Below are 27,085 nucleotides of genomic sequence, written 5' to 3'. Positions count from 1 at the left end.
AATCAAAATTCACATGTTTTATGTAACTGAAATGTTTAATTATGTGGGCTAGAGAAAATAAGAAAGTTATAGAGTATATTTATATGAAACGTATGTATACTTACTGCACTTGATGTATTTTAAAGATATGTTGCATATCACAGAATGTAACAAGAAAGAATTGAAAAAATGAATATACAGCATGTTGGAAACATTTTAATAGATTTAAATGTGTGGGTACAATTGTAGAACAAATTAATAATTATAATATTTATAAGAACAGAAGTTGTTTTATTTTAAAGACTATTAGAAATGACAGCAGCATCATATACATGTCCACATGTGACGGTGTGTAGTCCAGGCCTGATGAGTCCTACTGCTGAGCGCACTGGTTCTCCATGCTGCTGTTAGAACTGACATGGATCATCTCCACTGCTTTCTGTTTCTTTCTCCTCTCCTCTCGCTTATTCTGCTGCTGGTTCTCCTCCATCACTTTCTCCTTACAGTCAGCTGAAGGAGAGCTGAGAACAACCAAAAACAATTCAGTTACTGCTCATTCGGCTCCTGATCTTACAGTTTTCATCTGTACTTAGTCAACAACACGATGTGCCAAAACAGGACTAAAGTTGCGCTGAGACTATTTATTTTTAAACAAGCTTATTAGTGTCATTAGAAGAAAAAGCATTTGACAAAGTAAACAGGACCTTTCTCTTCAGCACTCAGCTTCAAATATGGATTTGGCAAGTCACTGATTCAGAAGAACACTAAACACTTTAAAATATTTGCAATTTTCTTTGAGCAATATGACAAAACCATAAAATTAAAGGAACATAACAATTCACAGGGAAAAAAGGCCTGATGCTTTATTATTAGTTACTAGACCCACTATGTCAGAAATTAGAATAAACCAACCTCGCAGTAACTCTTTAAGGATGCCCGAGCTTCTACAGCTCACAATTCTTCCCTCCCAATATGAAACATTTATTTATATAGCACCAAATCACAACAGTTGCCTCACAGTGCTTTAGATTGTAAGGTAAAGACAACAGAGAAAACAGAGGAACCCCAACAATCATATGACCCCTTATGAGCAGCACTTTGGGACAGTGGAAAGGAAAAACTCCCTTTTAACAGGAAGAAACCTCCATCAGAACCGGGGGGGTGGGGCCATGTGCCATGAGCGGTCGGGGGTGAGGGGTGGAAGACAAAAGTCATGCTCTGCTATCAAAGGCCTTTTTTTTATTGGCCAAATTGCAACAGTGGAGACAAACATTCTCTCCTATACCAACTATCAGTGTTTCCAATAACACAGACTACAAAATCTACTGGAAAAACAAAACACAACCAAGAAACATTAAATTTTCCACTCAAAGATCACACTGTGGACTAGGGCTGCCACGATTACGTCGACTATCAAAATCGTCGACGACTGATTTAATAGTCGACGCGTCGTTTGAAACTTTGTAAGATCACAAAAGACGCAGGAATAAGTGGCAGGATTTAAGAGTGTAATAACGGACTGAAACAGAAGATGGCAGCATTGCATGTACAAGGATGTCAGCTACCGTTAAACCCCGAAGAAGAAGAAGAAGAAGCAGCTGTGTCCCAGAATTCATAGCGCGGCCCAGCGCAGTTTCCAACAATGGCGGCAGCTAGTTAGTTTTAATGTTACTCTTATTATTCTTTCTGGGTCACAAAATAAACGTTTAACATATTTTCAGGCGAGAATGTAGCTGTGTAAACCTCAAATATCTGCTCAGTTTATCAGGACACCGCATATTTTCAAAAGCGCTCCGACGTTTTCGGAGACGTCTGTTACCCACTAGCTCGATAGCTAGCCGGGGGCTAGGCTCACTAGCGCCGTGAGAACACCGGACTCCCCGCAAATCGTTGTCAAACCCACCGCCGTCTTTCACTCCTCAGGTTAAACATATATGAGTCACTTAGATAACTTAAAATGTTATTGTTTGGCTTTTTTTTTTTTTAGTATTTTATTTGTTCCTGAGTAAATCGGTTTGGCTGAGATTAAAGTTATAGTTTTTACACAGCTGAATAAACGTCAAGCAGACAACTGATTATCAGAAGTGTGAGATGCTCCAGAATATACTCCAGTGTCCTGTTATATTTTAGATAGCAAGGAGTTTATTAAACTTCACCGAAACAATCTGCAAATTTCATTAAAATTCAATAAACTATCATCTTGTCTTTATTTTTAGTTAGCACAGACCTTAAACACTTAAAGCTGTAAGCTAATGATAGTTATATAAGAGCAGATGCTGCTGGTGCAATAAGCTGTAGTTTTACGTCCAATGGATGATGATCTGATTAGTCGACTAATCGCAAAAATAATCGGTGACTAGTCGACTATCAAAATAATCGTTTGTGGCAGCCCTACTGTGGACTAGAATCAAACTGCCAATCACAATCACCCCCATCATCTTCATCACGAGGAGCATAGATATTACAGAGAACAATGCCTCAACTTTTCAAAACCAAAGATTAAAACTCATGAAATCCTTCCAGTTTAACAAATACAGACAAAATGTTACTAATAATCCCCTAAACAGAAAAACCACCTGTATTTATGCCTTAGCTGCAACTTGTGGACAGAAATTTATGTACAGTCATGTAAACTACCTTGGCGTCTCTGCAAGGTCGGGGTTAAAGCCAACGCTAAACTCCCAAGAACTTAGTTGGTCGTACACATCCCTGCTGTTAGTACATACCTGGGGTTGGGAATTACACTAGCTTCGTTTTCACTGATCTTCACACACTTTGCAGGCCGTGGCTCAGCCTCTGAAACACCTGCTGAGGAGCTCAGTGGAGGACGCATGTCAGCCTCGGGGTCCGCTGTATCTGTCACCACAGCAACGGCCTCCTTGGTCCGGTCCAGCGGTGCCTCCTCCACGGAGGGTGTGATGTCAACAGGAAGTTTCTCTCTCTTTCTCTTCTGGATGAGATTCTTCTTTGCCTCTGCAGGTGACAGCACAGTTACAGAGCTGCAACAACCCCGGCGCATGTGTACATGTGTACAGAGCGGGCGCGCTATGCTACATACCTTTTGGCTCATATTTGTGTTGGAGCTCCTCTACTCGCAACTGTAACTTGATCTTGTCACTCTGAGCCTGCAGCAGGAAATGGAAATATCCAATCAAATAGCAAATATAAGATCACAGCAGATACAATAGTCCACATTCCTTACAAAAATCCCATCATGGGGCTCAAATTTACAGCTCAGTAGAAGAAACAAACCAAGTACATATACCAACTAGAGCTACACGATTACTGTAAAACCATGAAGTTATTTTAGTATTGTTACTTTTTTAGATGTCATTTTATAATTATTTAAGATTTCCACAGAAAACACTACCTAGAGGTAAAACACTACCTCTTGTGCTTCCATCTGCTTTGTAGTTTTAAACGGCACTTGTAAGAGATACTAACACAGGGAAGTGCTGCAGTCAGAGCAGCCTGTTACCTGTTTGAGCAGCCGCTCAGATGTGAAGAGTTTCCTCTCCAGCTCCAGAGCTCTCTGACTCTCTGACAAAGACTTCATCCTCTGAAGAGAAAGCTCATCTCTCAGACGCTCTGCATCCTTACTAAGACACACACACACACACACACACACACACACACACACTATTTGAAGCCGAAGTTAAATATGTAGATGAAATAACTGAAGTCTAACCTTCTTTGTTACAGTAACAGTTTATTTTTTATCCTGAAAATATCAAATCTTCCCAGTGCAGACAAATATGTGTTTTACAATTAAGCACTGATTCATGAAACCAAGAAAACCAACCACCTGACCCAGACTTCCTGCATAAAGATCGAAAGACAGAAAAATCCGTTATAAATGGATAAAACCTCTTTTGTTCTTGTGATGGTTTCTTCAGCTGCACAGTGATTCTACTTCTATTCTAACGTCTGAGCCTAATTACTGTGGCCGTTTTCCCACTTTCATCCAAGTCCAACAACACTGTTACATTAAGCACCCAAGGACCGTCTATAAGGTGGCGGACTTCAAGTTGTCTCCCGATGAATGGGGCTCAAAGCACTGGCTTCTTCACATAAATTTACCTGTAATGTATTTTTCCCGTCGATCCAACCTGTTGTCTTTTTTGTTTCGTTTTTTAAAGCTACATTTCCAACATGTTTTTCACGCGTTCTCATTGTGTCAACCTGAATATCTCACATTAAAGATAAATTGTTTAACATTGTTTCACTGACCTTTCTTTAAAGCACTTTCAGTGTTCAAGCAGAGCAGAATAATCACTGTATCAGTCCATTTACCATGAAAGTGAACCAAGATTGTATGCTGCTCTAACGAGCCAATAATCAGACATTTATGGATACATCTGTCCCAAAATATGGATCCAGACTCATTTTGATGGCAAGAAAGGCCAACTGACAATTTCTTTCTTTTATTCAGATCATTATATTTCTAGGCAACCTGTAGATGGTCAAGCAAAAGGCCAGAAAACAGCCAAACTTACAGAGTGTTGCTGAGCTTCATTTTGAGCAGGTCGGTGTAGTATGTTTCATCCTGGCCATCTCCATCATCGGCTGGAGCCGGATTATCTGGCTGAGACTTCAATAACATCTACACACGGAACAAACGACATGTGACTGTGTCCGAATCTAGGAGAGCAGGTGTAGCATTTTATCTCATAAGTAAAACAGCACAAGTTCATGTTATGTGAGAGGCTTAGCCGAGCTCCTGTTAAAGCAGAAAACATCCCATTTGCTAGAGACAAGGCTCTATCTGAGCCTGTAGTTTTCTGTAGATTTTGGACTTGTTAATATCCAGCTCTAATTTATAAATGCTATGCTAGCACCTCTTAGTCTGCTGGGAAAGTTTTTTTCAGTAAGTAGGACTAACGTGAAGTAAATCTGCTCTAAAAGCATTTTGTGTAATTGTCTGTGGAACAGGGCAGGTGTTACTCTCGCACGAGCGCACACACTTTCTCAACGTGAAGTCGTTCTACAAACTGCACTGACTGTTACGTTCTCACCTCCACCTTCTCCAGCCTCTGCAGTTTAGTCATCAGATTCTGGATCTCTCCATTTTTCTCCGACAGCATGGACTGCAGTCTCTCCAGCTGAGCAGGGTCAGCCCTGGAGCCCTGCAGCTGCATCAGAGTGGCTATCTGCACCTGCACCAAACACGCACATCCATACTGTCAGCCAACCACCAACCAGTTACAAACCGGCGACCGACCAGATGAGCTATCGCACGCTACCTTCAAGCGCTGCATCTGCTGTTTGCTAAAGGTGTGTATTTTCTGCAGCGACTGGTACTGGACCTTCACACTGATGAGCTGCCTCTCCATCTCAGCCCGCTTATCCTCCAGCTGCAACACAACATGGAGCCATTTACTGAGGTTCCAGGTTCGATTCAAGCACAACTCTGGACTTACAGAGAGACCTGCTGCCAAAGGAAAGTGTGACACACCTCAGCAAACAGCGAGTTCCCTTTGCTGTTTGGATCCTGGGCCTGCTGAAGAACCTGATCCAACTCGATCTGCAGATCCCTGTTGGCCTCACGAGATTTCTGTCATTACAGAGAGAGAAAGACAACAACTGAAGCGACAGTCTGTGGAAATGCTTACTGTGTGAAACTAAACACGCTTCTCTAAGAATTCAAAATTGGATTGTATTATCAACTTTGCCCTGATTAGACTATCACAGGACGTGACCGCAGCAGAGTCGGACACAACCAACCAAGCAGCAAGTACGAGCTTCATCAAATGCACAATATCATCTCCTACTTGCCTAATTTCAATCGTTCCATTAATACTTTTAGATTATTATATTGTTAATCTATTTTGAGATTAGTGAAAGTGCTTATTTAAGACCTTTCCAGGCATTTCCACCCTGGTGTGACTGCACAACACAGAGAACAGCAGACTGTAACATGTTCACCTCTAATGCATTGAACCAGGACACCGCTTCTTTCTGCCTTTCCTCCTTTTCTTCGGTGATTCGCTCCAGCTGCCGCTGCAGGCTGCTGTTGCTCAGTTCCAGCTGCTGCTCCTTGTACTGCGATTCCTGCAGTGCCTGCTCCAGCTCCACCTGGTAGATGAACAGATTACACCACATGCTGATTCAACACCTCTTCTTCTCATGCCATTAATGATTTTTATTCATCTAGGTACTTCTCGTGTTAGTTGACCTGGATGGTACATGCTTTGTGGTGCTCAAAGGACCAAAAACATCTGGAAAAACTAAGCAGCTTGTCAGATCCACAAGCCTTTCTCTGAACAGCTTAACATAGCAGCTCAGCTCTGGATGGTCTCTATTATCACACTGTCGCTGTGAGAATGAGCCGTCTGTAGAACCTTCCTTTGTAAGTCACTCACTTTAACGTTCTCCAGCTCTGTGATCTTCATCTGCACCTCTATCATTTCCGACGTCATGGAACTCTGTGTGTGTTCATTTAGAGCTCGGAGCTCCTCCGTCTTGTTATTCAGCGTCTCGGTCTGCATTTCCAGCTTATGTTTCAGCTGTTTTTCATTCAGCTGGGACTCTTCTAGAGAAGACTGCAACCTCAGGATCTGAGACAGCAAAAACCACAATCACAGGTTGGAAAACAACATGACAGCGTGGATCCATCCTGCCGTGTACCAGTCAGGCTGTGAGGGAGATTTTCTTGGTACACTAAGCCCATTAGCACTACCTGAGCATCGTTTGAATCCTGCAGCATATCTGAGTATTGTTGCTGACCGTGACCCTTTATGACCATAGTGTCTCTATGTCTGCTTCCAGCAGTGTAATGCACAGCATAATGCAAAGCTTAATTCATGTCAATCTGTTTTCTACAACAGGACAGTTACTGTACTCATACAGATGTGGTGGAATGGGAAATTTGCATCTGTATGTACAGCCAACAAATCTGCAGCAACTGTGTAACTCCATCATTTCAATACGGACCAGATTCTCTGAATCATGTTTCCAGCCCCAAAAAGAATGAAGGCAGTTCTGAAGGCAGTGACAGCGTGGTACACCTCAACAACTATCTCACTTTACTGCTCTAACAGCCACTCAAGAATTGGGGCTTTTACTGGTGTAAGATACCATAGTGCATTTAACCTCATAACTCACATAGATACACATAGTACACAGTGTGTGAATGTGTGTGTGAATGGGTGGATGACAGGTTGTGTAAAGCGCTTTGGGGTCCTTAGGGACTAGAAAAGCGCTATACAAATACAGGCCATTTACCATTTACATTTAGCATAGCTCCCTATCCCTAATTTCACTCATTAGTACAGGCCTCATACCAGATGAGACCACGTGCTGTTGTACCTTGTTGTGAAGCTCACTGAGTGCCATGCTATGAGCCCTCTCCAGATGTTCTTGTTGTTCTTGAAGGTGCCGTTTCTGCTGATTCTTCACACAGTCAAAGTCCGACTGCAGTGATTCCAGCATCCGAGTTTTCAGCTCCACTTCCTTCTGCAACGAGTACTTGTCTTGCTCGAGAGCCTGTGGCACACACATCAGACAAAGATAGGTGGAGAGGTCTGAAACAATGATGAAGTTAGTTTGGATGACCAACAGGGCGGGAAACTTAGGAAAACAAGGACTTTTGTATTGGGCTCATGGCAGTTTACTGGAGCTTTTTCTCTTTATTTGTGTAAGAGCGGACCTCAAGGGCGTTGGTCATCTCTACTCTTTGTTCATCCAGTCGGTTCTGCAGCTCCACCTGCTGGTTGAGGAGATCCAGGCCAGCTTGAGCAGCCTGATGAACTTGCTCCTCCTTCTCTCTGAGCTGGATCCTCAGTACCTTGATCTCCTCTTCTGCTGCCATCTGGAAAGTGAAGGACGCACAAATGTGTGTTAAAGTTTGTTGTGTGCACCAGTCTTTACCGAAAAAGCCCGTAACCTTATATTATATATATATATAATTTGATGTATCAGCCTTTTGAATCAGCAAATATTGGTGTCAGTCTTAACAATATCCAGTTCCTGAATTATTTGCTATCACCATGTGACTTTTATTTTATCTATCGTTTTCATTTTCTCTGTCACTTACAGTCTGATGCAGTCAGAGGCAGCTTTGAGATTTTTTATACTCCACTGTCCAACTCAGAAACAATGCATGTATTTAAAAAGTGACACACAAAAGTAATCAAAAAAGGCTTAAATAAATGCAACCGTTTATGCTAACGTCTATACCGTGCTCTCGTTTGTTTTGTAAGACAGTGCTATACAGCTTTAATTAATCTGAAGCTAACGTCCCGCTGTTAATAAGATAAATAGTGACAGTAAATGTCCAGGAGGACAATAAGCAACCGCTACAGCAGATATAAAAGCAACAGTATCGGCCAAAAAATGTCAACAAGTCAGGTAAAGATGGCTAGCTCCTGCTCGTATTCAGCCACACAATCTAAGCCTGGGGGGGGGTTAAGATTTCAATATGACAAACTCCGAACTAACGATATTTTCTTTTAATTAGCAGCAACAACTCTACTGTGGGCAGTTCTTCTACTGACGAAGTGCCTATAAGATAGATAAACAAAAACAAGGATTAAATATACCTTGTTAGCGATCAGTCAAAGCGCCACAATTTGAATCCGACTCCAAGCAGTTATCGCGACATCTTGACTCGGCGAGACTTTTTGGGGATTCGTCAACCTGGCGCTGTTGAGATATCGCCCTCTAGGTATGGAGGACCGAGACACTTGCGCACATCGAAATAAACAATTTCATTGATAAATAATTAATAGCGCAATTAAATATTCATTAGTACCTTCATTTACACATGATTTTTTTTATTATTAAAGGAATTAATGTTGTGATAAATTAATGGACAGTAAAAACAGTAGGTACAAATAAATATTTCTAAATGTATGAATCCATTCATAAATTCAATTAATTTTAATCTAATTTAAAAAATAGTCAAATATGTACTCAAATTCAACAGCTTTGGATGGTAGTGAAGAGATAGATGGCTGGGAATGTACAGCTGCAGTGCAGAGGGAAACTGCCAAGGCGGTGTTTGGTGTGTCTCTGGACAGAGATCTGGAAGTGGAATGTGGAAATACTGGAAAGTATACAAGGGGGCAAAAAGAGAGATAGTCATGAAGATAAAGAAAGTAAAGAGAACTGCTAGATGTACAGCAAAGACATAGGAAACGGCTTGTAATAGGGTTGCCAACCGTCCCTTAAAAAACGGAATCGTCCCGTATTTAGAAACAAAAGTTCACGTCCCGTATTGAGCTAATAAGGGACGCACTTTGTCCCGTAATACAGTGAGAATCAAAAGTAGTCTATAACTTTTAATGGAATTAACACTTTGTTTGAAAACATAATTCCCAGCCCCTCTCCTGCTTTGTGACCAATGAGCTGACAGCACACTTATGACAATTCGAGTATGACAAGTTAGATTATCGCTTATCTCATTGGTCGAGGAAAGGTCGCTTACGAAGAAAATACCGGCCAACAGGGAAACAAACGCCGACACTGCGGTGCAAGTCTCGGACGGCACACTGTGCCTCCATAAAATGAAGGTTATAACAGAAAATCTGTCGCTCGCTCTCTCTGTCTTTCACTCACACAGACACACCACCACATCAACTTTGCTAAATTGCTAATGAAAAACATTGATCAGGCAGCTGTGATTGAGCAGCAGTGTAGATCCAACTATTTTCACGGTTGTTGTGGTCGTGATAATTTTGTGATGCCACATGGAAAAGGCTCGGATGAGCTTTCCAAAGTTCTACAAGTTGTGCCTCCATCGCTTGTGTCCAGATCACACGCTGCACTGCCGTGCTGCTCCGTCTTTTTCACCGACGTTTACGTGTTTGCGCGTGAGCAGCTGTGGTGACACCCTCACGAGCGATTGATGATCGGGAGCTGGTCGTGAGGTGTTAATCGCTTCTCGTTACCCCGCGTAAACTACACGACGCACGATGAAGGCCAAAATCGGGCCGATCACCAAATCGGTCGCACGACTCAAAAATCGGCTCAAAATGGGCCAAAAATCGCACAGTGTGAGCCCAGCATTAGAGCAGCAATGTTTGTTCGCTCAGAGAAAGAAAAAATAGGCTGCAAAAGTACAGGGAGGAATGGGAAAAGGAAAACACCTGGCTGGAAAAGTGCACTATAAAGCGCACTGCACTGTGTGCCGGCGCACTTTTTCCATAGGCATGCTTCTATTGGTGGGCACATGAAGAACACGAGGGGCGTGAAAGCTCGGGGAACCCTTAACCAATTTCTTGTCCACCAGGCCACGGCAGAAGCAGATATGGTATGTAAACACTGGTTTGTTTTTTTTAAACCCTCTGGTTAAGGTTAATATGGGCATGTGCAGTGAATATCAGCTCTATGTGGCCAGAAGTGTGATAATATAATTTATTTTGTGTAATAAACAACTGCAAGGATAGATGATTACAACAAATAGATGACTAATACATAAAAGTAATACATAGATGAATAATGATGATGAGTTATGATGCGTAATCATGGGAACAAGTGGGTTTACAAACAGGAGCAGCTGATTAGCATTAGAAAAGCTGAAATAATATTTCAACTGAAGCCAATTGTACTAAATGCACTAAATGTGCACTGTTACAAGAATATTTTTGTTCTATTGCTTTCTATTAATTTATATAATTTTAAGTTAAGCAGGACAGAGTTCTTTTAAAGAAAGATTTACTTATATTCTCAAAAGTTAAGCATGACAGGCTTCTGTTTAAGAAAGAGACCTGTTTTACTGTGTTAATGTTGTCATTTTGAGCTAAAAATAAATGGCTAAATGATCATTTGTTTCACATATGGTCATATCACAAAGAATATGCATCTGCTTAAATCAAATTCAAGTCAAATGGTTAAAAAATAATTTCACACACAAAAAAAGAGCTACCACACTGGGAAGGGTGAAGACAACTGGGTTGCCCGGCCCTGGCCACAAGGTGTCCCTTATTTATTTTTCAGGGAGTTGGCAACCCTAGCTTGTAATGAGCTGCATGTGAGACCGGATCTAAGCAAGGTGAAAAGGACTTTGGCTAGGAAGAGAAATCAAGCTGGTAAGGTTGTGCAGCATGTTAGAGAGATTAAGGGTGCAAATGGATATGCGACTCTAGTGGAACGGATTTTAATTGTGGGTTAAAGGAGAATGATTAGTAGAGGATGCAGACTCAAACATCACGTCCTCTCCTCCACAAAGTTGTTACACACTGAAGGAAGACAAGGTTCATCCAGGTGCACATGAAGGTTTATTGCGCTGAAACACAGCAAAACAGTTCAGTGTTACTGACGGCTTCCATCGTAATAACTGGCCTGCGTTACTTTTGTGAGGGATTATTTTGGCAGTTACCCGTTTGGCTGAGCCGCCACCGCCACCTACTGGCGAAACTAAATATCGCCCTAACATCACATCAGGTGGAAGCAAATGAGCTTTTGGCTCTGTACCATGATGCAAACTGTTGTCACAACAAATAGCAAAAAAAAGCTGATTGGGGGGGGGGGGGGGGGGGGACTTGTTCTTAATACTCAAAATACTCAGGGTGCCACAAAGAGTCCGAGCTGTCATCCAGAAACGAACCTACACAATAACTGAAATCATAAAAATCTACCAATAAAACAGCAGTAATTTAATCACTTCTGTGGCGGCTGGGAAATCATTTTTACAGCATTTAATGTAGTCATTACAAGATTCAGAGAGAAATTGTCTTTGAAAAATATAAACAGAATCAATTTCAGTTTTGTATCATTATGTTTTTTCTATGAAAAATCTGAAAAGTGGCAAATGGACCCGTTCTTTTACACTTTTTTATACTCAAGCACTGAAAGAGCTTTATATAAGTTTTGGGGGGGAAAGGCCTTTAGAGGTTTCTGTCCAACATTCACACGTTTGTACTCTGCTGAAAGTAACAGTATCTCACCCAAAAATGTTTTAGGGCAAACTGGTGGAGTAGGGCTTGAACCACCAACCTTCCAACTGGTAGATGATCTGCTCTGTCCTCTGAACTTCAGCTTCAGCGTGCGTTCTGGATCTTTACCAAACATTTTATGAGGTGTACAGATTATAGCTGCAGGTTCTATTTAAGATATTCGGTTTCTAAGACACGCATTTCATAGCATTATTACATTTATCTCTTATATTTACCACATTCCACACATGAAATTAAAACACAACACCATTTTTTTTTTTTAACCTATTTAAGTTTCTCAAATTATATGAAAACCCCAGAGAACATCTCAGAATTGTTCCTGGAAGTCCAGGAATTCTGTAAATCCAGTGTAGACAGGGGAGTCTGATTAGAATCTGCTATCCCATTAAATAATCTCCAAATTTGCATAAGACAGCTTTAGTTTTTATTTTTTCAGCTGCAGCCCCGAGTGTGTACTGGTCTGAGATCAGCTAAAGAACAAAAACAAATCAAATATGGGCTGAGTCTACCTGCATTTGATCCAATTTATATATTAATGCCTATAATACTTAATTGTTCTTAACCCTTTAAAACCTGAACTATAAAATCACTCTTTAATGTTTTGATAATGGAGTGTTTGCTGAACCTTCAGACAATATATAAAAAATATCAACTTTTAATCTGTATGAGTTTTAATTTGTATCACATTTGCTACATAAACCATATTTTTGCAATGTAGTCATTAAAAATGTGTCATGCACCTTATATGATTTTAATTGTGAACAATTTAAGTCACACTGATGATGTAGAAGTCTTAAAAACTCACAAAGACACACAATTGGATTTAAAGGGTTCAATTATTTCACGGCCAAAAGGTAAAAAAAAAAAAAACAGCAGCAAGGAATAAAGTTGCATGTAAGAATCTGTACTTATTACTGATGCACATTCGGGAAACACACAGGCGTCAGACAATTAATAAACTTGAGCTCCTGCTACTATTCGCACACAGAGATCTTCAAAGAATCGTACGGATGTTTTCTGGAAACTTGGTTTATCAGCAGACGGTGATTTTATACCTGTTGATATTTAGTCTGGAACATGTTCCCATCACAAGTTACCATGGCGATGTACAGCAGTAAGTATTAAACCAGCTTTGCAGCGCAGGGTTAGGCCCAGAGTTAACCCTGAAATTCTGCTTCACAGGCCTCAGATGTGATTTTCATCACCTTCCAGGATCAAGTAGGGAAATTTAGCTAGTTATGCAAATGTGTACATGACTACAGTGTGGAGTCACTTTAGCGTGGTTATAATCTGAGTGCTGACAGTACAGCTCATGTTTGGTGAGTTAACAACCTGCCATTTTTGAACCAGCCAACAAGCTTCAGTGAATTATTAAACTTAATGTGGAAAAAACTGCAATTCCTTTATTGGCCAATTAAAAGTATTTAAAAAATTTTCCTGAATTATAAATATGTCTCTTCTAAACTAGTCTAAGAACTAAGAAGCAAAAATGAGCTGGTATCCGTGTCTCAGACTCAGTCTCGGGCCCTATTGTTAGCATTACCTGATCACTTTACTAGTGCTTAAAATCCATGAACCAAAAGAAAATGGGCAATAGCGACAGGCGTCTCTTTTCTATACCGTCTTTCAGAACCAACTAACCCTTTTCCCACTTCTGAACATTATGACCCTCAACTTCATCGATATAATGTAGCCATTTTTAAGTATGTACAATTGTCTCACACTTTCACGGTTGTACACACAGCAGGTTTAGATCACTTCAGTTTAATCAAATCTTCATCACATCCTATTCATATATTAAACTTTCCTCAAATGTCCATAAAGCTCACATCAGATTCACACACGATCTTAGCTGTTAAATGATCATTGGTGCTCGATGCTTGCTGGTGTTTGGTCAACAGATGATCTAAGCAAATAGTGTCAATCTCTGTGGTATCATACATCTAGAACAGCCTGCAGTACACAATGCTGCTTTTTATTTACAAGAAACACTTTCATTTTCTCCTCAAGCTGCAGCAATGGAGGCGTCGTCCAACTGTCGACCCTGAGGCTGTGGAGAAAGACAGAAACGAGGCTTTAGCCCAACAAGGAAAACATCTCCACGGTTACCTTAGTGTTTATGGGTTTCTATGCGTGTTACCTTGACGAAGATTCGCTGGGGCAGGAAGCGTTTCAGAGCTTGAGTACCGAAGTTGGGGCAACGTGGCAGGCTGATGTTGAGCTGTGGTAGTGTTTGGTAACCAGCCATCAGTGGATAGTAGTTATACAGCATCTCCTGCTCTGAACTGGGGAGGATACGGAGACGCACCTACACACACACACACACACACACACACACACACACACACACACACACACACACACACACACACACACACACACACACACACACACACAGTTTTATATTTACAGATAGATAGAAAACACACACAAGTGCTGCATGAAAACCAGATTTTCAGTACTGATGAAGCACGATGACATCACCAAAACTGTCCATCAACATGACCCGTCAGTCCTTACAGGCGGTGCAGCTGTACCTGTTTGAGACCAGAAAACATGAAGGCATCGGATGGTTCCACGGCCATCTCCACCTCCTGCACCAGAGCCGTTCTGTTTTCTATGTGGTAACGCACAGGAAGAGACTCCCTGACTCGCCCGAACGACGGTAAATCTATAGCCCAAAACATCAAAACAACAATGTGACACCACCAACAGCCAGAGGTTAACATCTTTCACAATAGCAAATGCAAATAATGAGAACATTTCTTGAATTCTACTTCGTGTATTGGAATATTTTCTGTAAAATCAGGAACACTGTGTGCATGCGATGCTTGCATACTGACCAGCGTGGATGTACAGAGGCACCATCTCCAGGACCACATGAGGCAGACTAACTATAGTCTGGATGAGAGGACTGTCTGGACTGGAGGAGTTTCTGTCAAACAGAGTTTTAGAAGTCTGTTCAAGCCCTCTGAAAACCCAGCAGCAGCACGTCACAGCCTCCATTAACGTGTACGTACCTCCTCCATGATATCAGGTACTGCCCTGTAGCCACCGTGTTATTGATGCTGGTCTGTGGCGGGCATCGGAGACAGAAACACTCACTGGCACACTCCCCTGTTTGTAGAACAACTGAACACAAGCGCACACTTTTTACTTTTCAGCGATAAATTTAAACAGGAAATTTTAGGTAACTATTTTAAGTAATCGGGTACCTTCCTGTAACTGTGACTGAAGCTGCGGTGTGTTACTGGTCACAGTAAGAAGCTGCAGAGAAGAGGAAGTCAGGAGGAGGGGCCACGGAGACGACGACACGATGTCAGTCATTAGGAGAAAGGGAATGTCCACTGATACCCGGTCCAACGGCTCAAACTGCAGCAGCACAGCAGAGACAATAATAATACTCTTTATTAGACTTACTATAAAAAGACTCATTATCCTACTTTAACAGGATGAAATTTATTTAATCGAATGCAACATACCAAAGCTCCGGCTTTTCTCTCTACTTTAACCTTTGTCTTACTTATTTTTTGTCCTTTACTTTGTACTTGGAGTGTCTGTTTCAGTTTCTACAAGCAGCTGTCATACAAACAGGTTGTTGAGGTAGGTGTATGCTAACTTACGCTAATGTAAATGTAATCAGACAAATCTGGATGTTTCTCATTTCCCGCTTTTGTATTTCATGATATTAAGCTTATGCCCTCTACCCTTGCCCCCTTAAAGATCCCCTCACACCTCCCTGACTATTAGTAAAGTCCACGCTAAAATAAAAACGGGGAATCCTAAATACAAACCTTGGTGGAAACAAACTTGACCGAAACCTCAAATGGAACAAGTGTCTCTATGGTTACCGTCTCATCCTGGAGAAGAAGAAAAAGAGAGAGGTGTACAGCAGGAAAGTAAAACAAATGTTAACGTGTTTATCGCTGAGCCGTCTGTCAGCTGTACTGTGGGTCGGACGAGCTTTCTACCTTGTGACACTTGCACATAATCTGTCGTCCTTCTACTGTGGTGTCGATGCCGTAGGCCACGTGGAACAAGAAGACCCTGGGTCCGGTTGACACACACTTGACAAACACGCACTTCTCCAACTAGAGGCAAACACACAGCTCACAAACTCAAATTTCTTCTTTTGCTGTGAACTGACAGTGTTGGCGTTTTGCGTGGTATGCTGAATCGACATTTCTTTGTGAGACTCACCTTTTCACCCGGTTTCAGCTCTCCCAGAGGCACATCGGGGAGCAAAGAAGGCGCGCTGTCATCGCAAAACTTTGATCCGTCAAGTGTGACGTGAGTGGTCTGGCCTAGATTGGCATCCTGACCTGAACAAGCAAACCAAGACAAACGCTAAATTAGCATTCGTATGCTGCTGTATGTTATTGAAATGATTACAGTACCGATCTACCTGGTTTGAGGCCAGCAGTTAATTTAACATCTTTAGCCATGGCCTCCTCCTGTGATTGGACAGTAAGCTTGATGCAGTACATTTCATTGGTGAGTGCAGGAGGCTGGTGGCTCAGCTGAACAGAGATCTTTGGGACTCTGGAGATGATCCTAAACACAAGAACCATTTCTGCTGATTCGATCCCAGCACGGACACTGCTCAAACTGACGGGTTGGTAATGGCTTTTTCTGACTCACATGGTGCTGTGCTGCATGGTCAAGCTGTCCCAGTCCAGCTCCTGACGTGCTTCGATGTTACGGCCCCAACGCCGTGAACACCTGCTGGCCTGCAAGGCTTCATGTGCAGACGCAGCGTCTCCACCTGCTCCTCTCCAGCTCACAAACACACAGCGACCACTGTCGCCACCCAACATCACCTCGATACCCGTCATCTATGATAACACACATATTAATCAATGTTTCCATCCATGTCTCTCTCTCGCAATCACAAACAACAAAGTCTCCTTACCTCTATCTTCTTACCAACATCTTCAGTTTTTGCCACAAAGCTGAAGTTGTAGCATGTGGTTTTTCCTGGTAACAGACTCATGGCCTCCTGGCCTGACCACTCTGCCACACACCACTGGTTATACTCCTAATAAACAAAAACACCTTTATACATCACATACAATACCCCATCAGTGGTTTATGGCTGAGGGATAGGAAGCTAAGCTACTGCAGCATAACCATGAAGAACAGTGAACGTAAGGTTTATGTTATTTTCAGCTGTCTGCACTAAAACGAGGTGAACACGAACCAGTCTGGGTTTTATTACTGCAGTTTTTTAACTAACATGGTGAGCATGCAACATAATTACAGAAGTAAATAAACACGAGACTGAATGTGTTCAGTTTGTGTGGACTGAGAGCACACCAGCTCACCTGAAGCTGCTTTTGTGGGACGTTGGACAGACAAAGCGCTCCAAGCTGACATCATACCTGGAGGCGGCGATGCAAACAGCACGTACCTGGTTACTGAGGCTGACAGCTAGCTTGCTGAAAGACACGGGATGAGGGCAGTCAGCTCGGAGGAAGACCTGCAGTTGGACAGGCTGGTCCACGTGGAAACTGGGAGACTGGAATTTGGCTTTACACTGGACTGGAGTAAGAAAAAAAGGACAGCTATTATAACCCATTTATAAAGAGATATAGAAGAATGCTGCATCAACTTATTACTTAAGACGGATCCCATTTTATACTAAACTCTTTCTAAACCCAGTATCGTTCGTCAGCATGCACCTTTTCTTCCTGCCACGTACACGATAAAAGAGGAGAACTAAAACCCCTGTTTTGAGCGAATCGTGTGTTTACTAACTGAATGGGATGTAGTCTTGCACTTCTATAGTTAGTTCGTTCGATCCAGCCAAAGCCATGCGGTCATTCCACAAAGACCTGGCAGCAGTGACAGAAGACGGATCGCACTCCGGCTCAGCATCTGGGACCTCGTTCTGGAAATTAAAATATGTGGATGCATCAATTTTGATTTGACCTCTGCTTAGCTACTCTGAGCTTTACAACACAGCTACAAACTGCAGCTTTTAAGCATTTAATTCCTACGAAACACACTACAATTATATTAACGTTTGAAATCATGAGTATTAGATCGGTGGAACCCTTCAGCTCACCGTGAGGACTTTGATGAGATTCCTCTCAATCCTTGACTTTTGCTCCTCCTTGAGGGTGGAAGCTAAAAGACAAGATCAGCGTGAGTCTTCTGATCTGATATTATTCAGTTTTCCACTCAAACGTCATCTTTGATATTTTAAACATCCTTGGACAGTTGCAACAAATTTCTCAGATTTACCACACGCAAGTAAGAATGTTCTGAGTGTCAGCAGCAGTTTCTAATACCACCCCACAGATTAAAGGATTGTGTTTTACAGGATTATTTGGCATCTTTTGTTCTTTAACTATTCCTGATGTTTTGTCGTAGTTTTCAGTTCCGTCTTTTTCTCACCTCTGCCCAGCAGCTCCATACAGTAGATAACGTAGTCCTTAATACTAGCCATCAGATAAGCACAGCGTAGAGCTGTGGTCAATATGGCTGTCAGGAGACCCCACCATCGCTCTGTGCGATAGTCACACATCACATAGTCCAACAGCCTGATAAGAAAACACACACAATGGGTAAAGACGATTCTTCACACAGCCTGCTTTCTAAGAGTGAGAGAGAGGTAAAGAGTTCTGTTCCCTTTCCCCTCGTGTGAGGAGTTTGGAAGATTCTGGGTGTGACGTGTCCTGCTCTCAGCTTCTATATCAAAATAAAAGTGGGATGTAACTTGGAAAAGCTGTGTCTCACTTACTTCAGCGCCTTGGTGTAGTCTTTTGCATGGTAGTATTCCTCTCCCATCTGCACCACTACAGAAGATACACACAGTGAGACGAGGTGAAACGACACAACAGCTGCGAACTGCAACGTGCTCATATTAAAAAATCACCACAGTGTCGATGTTCTTTATATACTACAGGGATTAGAACACGTCCACCTGTAAGAAGGTAACCCAGCGACTATAAAACGCTAATCATACGCACTGAGGTGGCTCTTCATTCGAGGACACTTGTACTTCTTAAACTGGGCGACGGCGTTGCTGAGAAGTGCTATTATCAGCTCCTGCAGGGGCAGAGACACCAGAGGATTAATTCAACCTGACAGGAACTAGAAGTAAAACACAATTATGAGAATGACACAACAAAGCTTCAAAGCTGAATGTTCATGTCTCTGTGTAAAGCTTTTTCTGCTCTAGCTGGGAAAATGCGTCACATGCAGAGCAGCCTATCGTTTCCTCTGTACAAACAGGACCTCAGCATATGATGTGCCAACACATTTAGATTCCCGCAACACAAAAACACACAATTCCTACATTTTTCTTGCTGTATTTAAGAATTCTATACCTTTGAGTATCTTCAATAGTACCAAGAAAAGCTACTGTTGTAGAAAACAAACAAATCACAGATCTTTACAGGGATTGGCGTTCTGAAAAACTCAATAACCGAACCCAAAGTGCGCTTCCACTGATTTTAGACCAACTGTAGCTTTAGGTAACATTTTCTCACGGATCAGGCACTTTCTCCAATAATGTCTGAACCTTTTAAAAGGCTGCACACTGACTTCTGTGGGCATGTGAAGGATGCACGATGCAAGGATGTCAGCGTCCAACAAACTCTACATTTTAAGCTACTTCACAAACCAAGCTGGTCATTTTCAAATGATTTTATCAGCTACCATGTTAAAAATAGGCTAGTTTAACTTCATATGTAAGGCTGAGGGTGTGTGTCATTAATAACAATGATTTTTTTTAAATAAGCAGGACTAAAGCAGTAAAATATTGCTGTGTGCTCTTACAGAATGTGGTACATCTCTCTCTTTAATCTGCAGAGCTAGAATCCCCGTCTTCTCTTTTTCAGCATCTGGAGGATCAATACCTGGAAGTGAAGTGATGCAGACGTAATTACTGAACAAACTCTTGATATTAAGCTTCATTTTGGAAGGTTTCATTAGAAGTAGTGGTACACACAGCATCAGACAGCAGAAGGATCCTCTCATAAGCTTTCTAAAAGCACGTTGGATGTGTTACACGTGTCCACAATAAAATATTTAGACAAGATCACTCAGGACCTAACAGCTAATTAAAGTGTTCTTTACTTCAGAGAAGCCAGCTGTCCTTTTAAAGCAACAATCTAACAGCAGTTAGTCTGTTTACTGTTGACCTTCACCATAGGGGTGTGCACACGTGTCCTCACAACAAGATAAAGGAAATGTAAACAAAATATGGCCAAATGTAGAAACTCAAAACAGTTTAATCACGCACGGTCACGTCTCAGCTACAGTACATAATATTGCACAAGCACTGTTGTGCAGATTTGTGAATGAAGCAGTAACATTAACAGTGTCTGAGGCCAGCAGTGTTGTTCCATGTCTGTATCTGTCAACATACTCTGTTGTCCCTGCCTCCAAGGTCTCTGGCCATAGAAATCCAGTCCTGCGCTTTGGGTGTCCAGAGGGTCGGGGGAGGGGTAACTTGCACCAGCCTGGAACAACCGACCAATGAAACTGTTAAGCTGTGTTTGATATGCAATATGATCATTAGAAACCTCCTAAAAGAAGCTACGATTCAGTTGCATTTTAAAGCGGCGAGTTCATGCTGTCTTTGGTGTTGCTGGTACACTGAGGCATAGTTACAGTAGCTGTACCGCCATCACCTGACAGAGCTGCTGTGCCAGCTGCTTCCTGTCCTGACTGTAGCAGGCAGCCTGCTGGTAGTAAAATCCAGGGTTCTGGGTCTGGATTGCCGTCAGTCCCAACTTTATAGCTTCATCAAACAGTTCCCCAAATGACTGGAACCTGAACGGGGCAAAGTCGAACAGTCAAGATGTGCAGACATGATGTATGGATGTGCATTATAAATAAACATGAGTCCTTATATAATGTACTGTGTTCATGTACACTCATTAGAGGACAAGTGTGGGGCCTTTTCACTGTGGAGTTTGCATGTTCACCATTGTGAATTAACATATTTTTATTATAAGGTTTAATCACTTCATCTTGTTCCATACAGAGGGTGATGGACTATCGGCCACATGTGTAATTTCTGTGTGTTCATATCCAATGAGCATATCTCACTGTTTAGACATCCACGCAGAGTGCTCAAAGGCTAGTTCAGCGCTGCCGATCTTCTTCTTACACAGGTCGATGTGCTTTCGGAACTGGGCTATAGCATCTAGAGGAGTGTTATGCTGGAAACACAGGCGGCAGATCTGCAGACACCGAGAACAGGAGAGAAACATAAAGGGAGAAGTGTCACAAAAAGTTTAGTTTATAGTACAGTTGGGAGCAATGTTCCCTCTAAGCTGCGCACTGCTGGCACGTCTCTGCGCACAAGAAAAAATCTAACCTGAATTGAAATTAAAATTAATACGTTAACAATTCTGTTTTGCAGTGTGAGTCAGTCAGTGACTGGCAGATTACAACGATGCCACCTTATCCCATAGTCCAGCCAATGATGCGATTCACATTCGTATATACGCAGCTGATCAGCGTCGGTGACAGGCTATGACAGCGTCCTTATGTGCCGACACCGGTGTTTTAGCAAAGCGGCTGATGTGGAGTGAAGCCACGTTAATGACAACCTGTACAACCATTGGAGATGTGAGCAGGACAGACGGAACAACTGACGGACAAAGTGTGGACTTTATACCAGTTTTTAAATTGTGTTGATCGGCCACGTAAAACCAGAGTTATGATAAAATATCTGCAATGTTTGGTTTTCTTCCTGAATACTGTCGTTGTTTATATTTACTGCAGGAAGAAACGGTGAAAACAGCGTTTTATAAGAAAAACGCTGGAAAGCCTGTGAACAAAAACCCCGCCCTTTCCTATTGGTGGAAAAATGTACCATGTCGACCAATCAAAAAGTGATATGGCAACATGGCATCTAGTTGTTTAGGGAGGGGAAAGTTTTAGGAGTGACGGCGTGTTTGAGATGTGAGTGATTTGCGACGTTTAGCACAAATCTTGTGCAGTTAGCGTGCAGTTAGCGTGCAGTTAGCGTGCAGTTAGCGTGCAGTTAGTAGTTTTGTTGTGTGTCAGAACAATGAGGCGCCTGCTGAGTGTTACAGGTGTTACAGCAGTGACACATCTGCTGCTGTCAGGCCTGCAGGTATCAGGCTGCTGTTCTCCTTCATCTCATAGTGGACAGAAATTATTTTGTGGAGCGGCACAAATAATTTGTGTGGCATCAGATTTGATGCAGAACAGCTGATTGTTCTGTAAATAGTTTGAAATGTTTGTTAAAAAAACGCCTTGGCTGCATTTTTAGGTAAACAGCTGCAAAACACTTTGTTGTTTGCAAAACTCAGTTACTTTTTTGAAGAAGTAACTATATAATTAATTGCCCAACATTGGTCATTATATCCTGTATTTTGCAGACAGAGAGTTACAGACTCTCTCCCAGACCACAGACTCATAATATAAGTCAGAGCTTTATTTAAAAAATAAATAAATAATTAAAGTTGTGTTTTCAAAATTGGAGTTCAAGTTATTTTTCCTTCCAATAGTGTTAACATGCTACACAGGACAGGAACTAGATTTTTTTTAAATTTTCATTGTAAGTGGGCTAATTAAAAGTAGTCTAACATAAATGCTGTAATTTGATTATTTTAATAAACATGTAACTTGGATGGATTCGATGCTGGCGTGACCACAGTGCACACGTCTGCTGTCGCTCACAGTGGTCCAAGTGTCCGCTCAGGGAGTTTGTGCGTTCGCTCAGACACATGAAACATCAGAGGGAACATTGGTTGGGACTGTGTTTACCAGGACTGTTCGATGCTTCATTACTTGTTGTTGGCTTTTTATGCTAAACATCTGGCCCCTGTTCTATTACTTGGCCCACAGGTTGTTTTTGTGGCTCTGACCTCCGTTTTGGATTTACACCAACTCTGCTAACTTGAACTGCAACCATGACAGTAGCTGACATTAACTGCTACCTGGAGGGCCCGACACGTCACCGCGTGGAGAACAAATTCACACAGCCGTGTGTTTGTAGTTGCTCAAGTTGTTTGTCACAACGTGTGCACAGACGTCCCTACTAATGTTGAGTAATTTAAAGACATGAATCTGACAAAAAGTCAGATCCACTGCTGTTTATCTGAAGAACAGTTACACAGAGGACAAGCACGACTGTACCTTGTAGTTGATGAATCCAGCCATAGTTTTGATCTCCAACATGTTGGTCTCATGTGATCGGAGCTCATGCACAAGACTGTAGGCAGTTCTGTAATACCTACAGACACAAACACACAAGATAAACTGATCAGCTATCATTTAGGACGCTGACTATTTTAGCACCTATTGTGAATCTCAGGACACACACTTACTTGAGAGCATTTTGGGTGTCCTGCTTCAGTTCACTGAAGAAAGCGATTTTAAACTGATGCCTGACAAACAGCAGCTGGGAACAGAGAGATTAGAAAGCTGTTCAAACACAATGACTTCTTACACTGTGTTTCCTTCCATCTCTAAGCAGCTTTCTAAACTGTTCTATTACTGGATTCATTTGAAAAAAATATTGAAATGACGTTAGATTAGGTTTAGAATAAGTTTCATTTCAGCAGATTATTTTTCATTCTACAATAATCTGTTAGAGGCCCGTAACCTCATGTGTGACACCTCTGTCTCAACGTCAATGGATCACCCAGTCAAAAAAAATAGGATGAGATAATAGATAATAAGACATGCATCTCTGTATTGTGAAATGTCACAGGTGCGAAAATGTACGCTGAGCCCAAGTATTACTAGTTAAGCTGCACCACTCTGAGAACTATTAGCTGGACAAAGTTTGGGGTCTTATTTTGATAATCTTGAGCCAGGAAAGTTTTGTCACATGATAGTAGTAGTTCTCCTACAATCGAGACACCGGGGGGGAATCAAACTCAAAACAGCTTTCTTTGTGTTAACTGGCTCAACAAAACCTTAAACCCTGCTCACAATCAGATACCAACTTTCTTAGGCTTTGCATGCTCACACAGAGGAGTGTTTAATAAAGCTCTTCTTTAATCATTAGTTAATATGGATTAAACGAGTGCTGCCTACTTCATTCAGTAAAAACAAAAAAAGGCAAGAGTGCTGCTACAAATGAAGCAACAGAGCAATGCTGGTAAGAGTAAACTGAACACGTGATACTCAAGAAGTGGATTCAGTCTGATACCGTCACATAATATATGAGGGGGTCGAAATAACTTCAGTAACCGGCCAGATCATGAATGAATTTTCTAACCTGTGCCCTTTTCACTGTTGTTCCAACAGTGTAAGGCATACTGGCACTGTCAGGAAATACAAAAAAAGCTCGCTGAGTGCAGGCAGCACCACAGCACAGGCCATAGAAGACAACAGGAAAAGCCAGTATTCCACACTCAGCATGTTAACTGGTTTCTGAATGGTCTGTCTACAACCTCTGATTGTAGAGCTACAATTTTCAAATAGTGCTGGCCTGATGATCAAATGCAGTGCTTGCTCAATTAGCCACATGACATGCTGCCAACCACAGAATATTTGGTGTGATCTTCTCCTTCCTAACTGAGACAATTTAATGTTAGCAGAAGAGGAACTAATGACAGAAAAATGGATGTGCATAGAAGAGGGCAGTAACAATATCGCAGAGTCATCACAGCTTGACTGATTATTTAAAAGATATAATTCCTGCATGCATCCTGTTTGTGCAATTTCTGCTGTGCACTGAGCATTTTGATAGATTCACATTGTTTGCATAGCACCTACAACTGCTGTGTAATAAACAAACGAAAGGACCAGAAACAGCACGAGACCTTTCATGTATCCGTTCACTGTTCACGGAGGAACATATTCATACCTGGTGGGTTGTCTTGTTGAGGAACTCTTTGTGAGATTTGACGCGCCGAATCTCAGTGTAATAATAGGTCTGAGCATGCTCGTAGAACGCGTTCTCCAACCTTTAGAATCACACCAAAAAGATACTCAGTGAAACACAATCTTCACTTTAAATCAGGTCACCGGCTCAGTCAGTCGTAGGTACCTTATAATGTAGCCCACTAAGTGGTCAGTGTGAGGGAGAACAAAGAGGCTCTTGCCAGACAGATCACAGGCATGACAGAGAGCTTGTGCCCGCTCTGATGCCACCAGGTCCTCTCCTGTGAAACAAAGATGGTAGGTGTCAGCATGGTCTACAGGTTTGTTTGTTTTTTGCATGACTGTGAAATAAAAAAAAGCTGCCATGAGCACATATTGTTATTTTGTAGAAGGCTCTACCTGGAGGCAGAGGAGTTTTCTTCTGGATTAAAACCACAGCCACTTTGGTGTTTCTACCCTGAAGACTGGTCCTAAAGGTAGACAAATGCCACACAACGGAAAAAACTCACTACACATTTCTGAGAAAAAAAACCCCCAAAGGCATTTCACAAATTTCATTTCACCCACCTAACAATCTCCACTTTAGTTGCACATTCAGACTGTTTCTCTTTCCACTGCGGGTCATCCCAGTCCAATTCATAGAACAGGACTACAAGAGCAGGTACCAGGTTTAAATGTTTGTTCATCCAGCCGGTTTTCAGGATGCCTTTAGGGATGTACCACTCATATGATGTTCGCTAGGCACAGAGCAGAAAACAGTATTGTTGATAGCGGTTAGTGTTTTCCTACATTTTAGGAGTGATGCTGTTATTTGCAAGTGTGAAAACGATAAACCAGTAATAGTTTGAGTTTTACTGGGATATAATATAGTGTAAATTTCAACTTGTCAAAGATTTCTCAAGCTGCAGCTCACCTTAGTGCGACATTTTGGGTACTCGTGGTCTCCTGGTAGCACTTTGAAAGAGATAGGGACTCTGTCAGCACGACGATTGGCACAGAAGGCATCCCAAATGGCCCGGTGCACAGCATTGTATACCACATCCAGGCCAGTCAAAGCCACAAATGCCATGGGCCGGCAACATAGCTCCGGAGGAAGCTCCCACTGGGACCCTGCCATCCTGATGGTTCAACAATAGATACACCTACACAAAAAAGGGCAATATCACTGCAGCAGCATCAGATAGGCCCATACATCAAGCCTATAGTCCAATCAATAATGGTTAATTATTTCCAATCAATACTCTGCCGTGTTTCAACAGTTTGGCGATGGAAAAAAAATGAATGTATGTAAAATATATTTTGCGCAATCACAACGAAATTCAAGAGGAACCACTGAAGATGAACGCAGGCAGAGGTGGGACAAGCAGCTGAGTATAACAAGTATTTATACTACACGAAACAAAGCGCGACACTTTTGAAGGAAGAAAGTAAACAGACAGGTCTCCCATTTATACAAAAACAGGTTAAATGCGGACAGCACTGTAGACGTTCTGACGGCCAGAAAAATACAATACAAATACAGACGCCTGAAGACAGAAGCGGAACTGAAACATGATTCGGCTAACGTTAGTGACACTGCATTTAGCGTCCGTAATAAAACACATACAGAATCACGAAACGACAACATACCTCAGTGCATCACTTCAAATGAATTTGTTAGGGGCTGAGCTCAGCAAGCTTGGTTAAGTTAGCTAACTGTACTTTATGTACTGTTAGCAGATCACTAGCGTTATCTTACAAGGTTAACGCTTAGCGTTAGCTAGCCAATGGGCGAGGTTGCAAATGTACCTAGTACACATACACCAGGTTTAGTTCCACACTGCGTGACTTCTTTCTAGCTAAATTCTACCTGCGGTCACAAGAACACGATGTGTCAACCTCGAAAAGCTAGAAAATGACAGCTACTCTAGAAGCGATTGCTGAAGGAACAACAAACTCCAGCTAGTTAGCGGTCTAGCAGAAGTTCAATATCACTTCCGGTGCGACTTTTCAAAATTAAAGTGCCGTTGAGTACCAGTTTTTCTGTCAGGTGACGTTTTTTTTTGTTTGTTTTACAAGAAGGAGAAATGAGAAAGAAAGAAAAATATAAGGATACCAATGATGGCTCTACACAAAACCTATACAAAGAAATCTGCTCAATGTCATATTAGAAAATTATGTTTTAGACATGATACACTGAAGAAAATAAACGACTTTGATTATTTGAATTATATTTTATATAATAACAGTATATTATTTGAATGCCTTCTTCCTTTAAAGGTTGCCACAGTGGATTATCTTCCTCCATCTCACTCTTTCTCTTGCATTCATCCATAAACATTCTCTGCAGCGTTCCTCTTTTACTCCTGTCTGGCAGCTCCAACCTTTTCCCAACATATCCACTA

General features: G+C 41.8%; 2 protein-coding genes across 4 annotated transcripts; both read right to left on the bottom strand.

Moving 5' to 3' along the window:
• Positions 1–54: 54 nt before the first annotated feature.
• On the bottom strand, positions 55–8,645 carry spdl1 (spindle apparatus coiled-coil protein 1). Of its 2 annotated transcripts, none has more exons than XM_085283280.1 (13): positions 8,015–8,354; positions 7,628–7,789; positions 7,288–7,464; positions 6,342–6,536; positions 5,905–6,054; positions 5,435–5,533; positions 5,223–5,333; positions 4,995–5,135; positions 4,476–4,582; positions 3,458–3,578; positions 3,038–3,104; positions 2,706–2,952; positions 55–500 (listed from the first exon to the last, which is right to left on the bottom strand). In XM_085283280.1, exons 2-13 carry the CDS (start codon positions 7,787–7,789, stop codon positions 353–355), a joined length of 1,725 nt encoding a protein of 574 aa, XP_085139406.1. In that variant the 5' UTR covers positions 8,015–8,354; the 3' UTR covers positions 55–352. The 2 variants fall into 2 exon arrangements, with proteins under 2 accessions (XP_085139406.1, XP_085139398.1); XM_085283272.1 differs by lacking the exon at positions 8,015–8,354 and adding an exon at positions 8,520–8,645 and having other exon boundaries at positions 56–500.
• Positions 8,646–12,693: 4,048 nt separating this feature from the next.
• Positions 12,694–26,687, bottom strand: trappc11 (trafficking protein particle complex subunit 11). Of its 2 annotated transcripts, none has more exons than XM_085283249.1 (30): positions 26,331–26,687; positions 25,615–25,843; positions 25,269–25,438; positions 25,101–25,171; positions 24,868–24,982; positions 24,685–24,784; positions 23,195–23,268; positions 23,004–23,100; positions 20,940–21,073; positions 20,519–20,660; positions 20,254–20,347; positions 19,662–19,741; positions 18,851–18,929; positions 18,622–18,676; positions 18,276–18,421; positions 17,944–18,005; positions 17,634–17,766; positions 17,287–17,417; positions 16,789–16,914; positions 16,518–16,711; positions 16,282–16,430; positions 16,077–16,198; positions 15,848–15,967; positions 15,671–15,736; positions 15,092–15,248; positions 14,897–15,008; positions 14,720–14,811; positions 14,414–14,547; positions 14,017–14,184; positions 12,694–13,926 (listed from the first exon to the last, which is right to left on the bottom strand). In XM_085283249.1, exons 2-30 carry the CDS (start codon positions 25,816–25,818, stop codon positions 13,882–13,884), a joined length of 3,372 nt encoding a protein of 1,123 aa, XP_085139375.1. In that variant the 5' UTR covers positions 25,819–25,843; positions 26,331–26,687; the 3' UTR covers positions 12,694–13,881. The 2 variants fall into 2 exon arrangements, with proteins under 2 accessions (XP_085139375.1, XP_085139384.1); XM_085283258.1 differs by having other exon boundaries at positions 26,551–26,681.
• Positions 26,688–27,085: the final 398 nt, after the last annotated feature.

Source organism: Mchenga conophoros, linkage group LG2, assembly GCF_057382185.1.
Source record: "Mchenga conophoros isolate Kocher_MC1m ecotype Shallow Benthic linkage group LG2, M_conophoros_male_GT1.1, whole genome shotgun sequence".
In the NCBI taxonomy this organism is placed as follows: Eukaryota; Metazoa; Chordata; class Actinopteri; order Cichliformes; family Cichlidae; genus Mchenga; species Mchenga conophoros.
This window is presented reverse-complemented; position numbering and strand designations above follow the sequence as displayed.

Excerpts from the sequence above, each read along its gene's own strand:
- spdl1 (XM_085283272.1), bottom strand. The coding sequence starts at position 7,789 with ATGGCAGCAGAAGAGGAGATCAAGGTACTGAGGATCCAGCTCAGAGAG. Across the intron at positions 4,583-4,994 it reads AGAGGCTGGAGAAGGTGGAG|ATGTTATTGAAGTCTCAGCC; the intron begins GTGAGAACGTAA and ends TTCCGTGTGTAG. Across the intron at positions 3,105-3,457 it reads CTGAGCGGCTGCTCAAACAG|GCTCAGAGTGACAAGATCAA; the intron begins GTAACAGGCTGC and ends TTCCTGCTGCAG.
- trappc11 (XM_085283249.1), bottom strand. The coding sequence starts at position 25,818 with ATGGCAGGGTCCCAGTGGGAGCTTCCTCCGGAGCTATGTTGCCGGCCC. Across the intron at positions 25,172-25,268 it reads ACTAAAGTGGAGATTGTTAG|GACCAGTCTTCAGGGTAGAA; the intron begins GTGGGTGAAATG and ends GTCTACCTTTAG. Across the intron at positions 14,185-14,413 it reads TGTTTTCTGGTCTCAAACAG|GTGCGTCTCCGTATCCTCCC; the intron begins GTACAGCTGCAC and ends GTGTGTGTGTAG.